General features: G+C 57.6%; 1 protein-coding gene across 1 annotated transcript; it reads right to left on the bottom strand.

Annotated features, from left to right (window-relative positions):
- Positions 1 to 6: 6 nt before the first annotated feature.
- LOC114071606 (thaicobrin-like) lies at positions 7 to 2,160 on the bottom strand. Its single transcript, XM_027909457.1, has 2 exons — positions 2,112 to 2,160; positions 7 to 1,489 (listed from the first exon to the last, which is right to left on the bottom strand). Exons 1-2 carry the CDS (start codon positions 2,122 to 2,124, stop codon positions 969 to 971), a joined length of 534 nt encoding a protein of 177 aa, XP_027765258.1. The 5' UTR covers positions 2,125 to 2,160; the 3' UTR covers positions 7 to 968.
- Between the last annotated feature and the right edge of the window lie 6 nt (positions 2,161 to 2,166).

Raw genomic sequence — 2,166 nt, 5'->3', positions numbered from 1 at the left:
TGTTGCTCTGCAGCTTCCTAAGGAGGGGACGTGGAGAGGGAGGTGCTGAGCCCTTCTCCCTGGGATCCAGGGATAGGACACCTGGGAATGGCTCAAAACTGTTCCAGGGGAGGTTCCAACTAGACATGAGGGAGCATTTCTTTACCAAGAGGGTGGTCTGGAACAGTCTTCCTCGAGAGCTGGTCAGTGCCCCAGGCCTGTCAGTGTTTAAGAGGCATTTGGACAATGGCCTTAATAACAAGCTTTACTTTTGGTCAGCCCTGCAGGGGTGAGGCAGCTGGATGATCATTGTAGGTTCCTTCCAACTGGAATATTCCAGTCTAGTCTATTCTATGTGAGGAAGAGGAGACCTTGATGGGGAGAGATCAGAGAACGGCAGATCTGCAGGAATTGCCTCTCCTGTGGATTCCAGACACTGCTCAGCTTCGTGTCTGCCTTGCTGGGCTCCCCCAGAGCTACTCCTAATGCCCTGCTGCAAGAAATTGCTTGGTGCATGTGTCAGTGACAAGAGGAGGGGAGGCAAGGAGAGGTTTGGATGTGTGGGGAAGATAAGTGTTATCATCAACATCCAGCTATGCTTGAGGGTTTTTAACTTCATCTTAATATGAAAAAGCCCGAGACACTGCCCCAGCACCTTTTACTACCTGCTATATTTTCCGTGGCCTTGGACAGAGCAGCTCTGCAGTGCCCTGGCACTCAGTGCCACCTGCCTGCCCTTGGCCCTCCTGGCACCAAGCTCCTCTGTGCTCTGTCTTGGTGCTCTCCCTGCAGTCCCAGCCGTGGGGAGGGCGGGATGAAGGAGGCTCTGTGGTGGCGTCCACGTCCATGACCCACCAGTCCTCTACTTGGTGGCCAGAGAAACACGTGGGGAGAAGCCAGCAGGACCCACCACCCCACCAGTTCCCAGCACCGCGACCCATGACGATGGTGTTTGCCTTGCCGGTGTCTCCCCGTGCTCCCTCCGTGTGTCAGGGGCACAGCTGGAGCCACGAGCCCGTCCCCACCCAGAGCCAGGGGTGCAGCCTCTCCCCAGGACACGAGGCCAGACAGAAAGCAAAGAGCGGGGCTGCATTTTCAGCATCAGCAAATGCCACCTGCTTGTCTCTGAAGTCCAGGCACACCTGGATGGCCCTGGGGAGGTAGGCAAGGTGCAGAGGGGTCCAGTCAGGGTCAGTAAAAGCGTGGTATTGTCCAAACCACTGCCCCACAGCCCAGATCCCCTCCTGGGGGGTAAAGCTCAGGACCCCCTTCCTTCTGACAGACTCCTGGGCCACCCCCACAGCCCACCAGTCCCCCGCCTCAGCCACCTCCACCTCCCAGCAGTGTCTGCCCTCAGCAAAGCTCTGCCTGCCCAGCACACAGGGCTCGGTGTCGAACCGCTCGGGGGTGTCAGGCAGTGAGGTCCACTCGTCCCCCCGTCCCACCCTCCGCTGGTCACCAGCCAGGATGAGGAAGGGGTTGGCGGTGTCTGGGTCCAGGGTCACGTCAGCTGGGGACAGAGAAGGAGAAGCTGCTCAGAACAGGCAGGCTCAGGGCTGCATCCACCCCAGCAGGAGAAGGGAAAGGGTGAGTTCCATTTCCCAGGGTGGGGAAGCCCTCACTGCTGGACTGCCCCAGCCTCAGTGCTGCCCCAATCCTGTCCCTCCCCAGGACCTTGCATTCACCCTGGCCAATGAGACCCCCCTTTCCTGGAGGAGGATGCACATCAGTGGGTGGCTGCACATCTGCAGTGCAGACACCTGGACCTGAGCCTGGCAGTCTCTGCTGCTGCAGGAGCAGAACAGGCAGGTCTGGGCACAAACCAGTGCAGACTGTGATAGATATTACCCCATGACCCATAACCCGTGGCCCCAAATTCCTGTTTCTCTCTACATGCAAAGGAAGGGGCCAAGGATGTCACCTCAGGTGTCTTTGGTGCAGGTGGGGGCTCTGCAGATCAGCACGAGAACTTCAGCTTGGGGTGCTGGAGCCACCAATTCCCAACCCATGGTAAGCCCAGGCTGGGACAAGCTCCAGGTGCTTTGAACCTAAATCGTTCTTCCAAAGAAAAGATTCATTTCTTTCTTCTCAACAGAGGACAGTTCCCTTCCTTCTTCCCTCCTGAAACTCACCTCTTCCACTCATCTCCTCCACCTCATTGACTAAGGTCTCACCCTCTTCTCTCTC

Source organism: Empidonax traillii, unplaced genomic scaffold (assembly GCF_003031625.1).
Source record: "Empidonax traillii isolate 1590-97213 ecotype Southwest subspecies unplaced genomic scaffold, ASM303162v1 scaffold2140:size64023, whole genome shotgun sequence".
NCBI classification, from domain to species: Eukaryota; Metazoa; Chordata; class Aves; order Passeriformes; family Tyrannidae; genus Empidonax; species Empidonax traillii.
The sequence above is the reverse complement of the archived record's forward strand: the minus strand, read 5'-3'. Positions and strand labels throughout refer to the sequence as shown.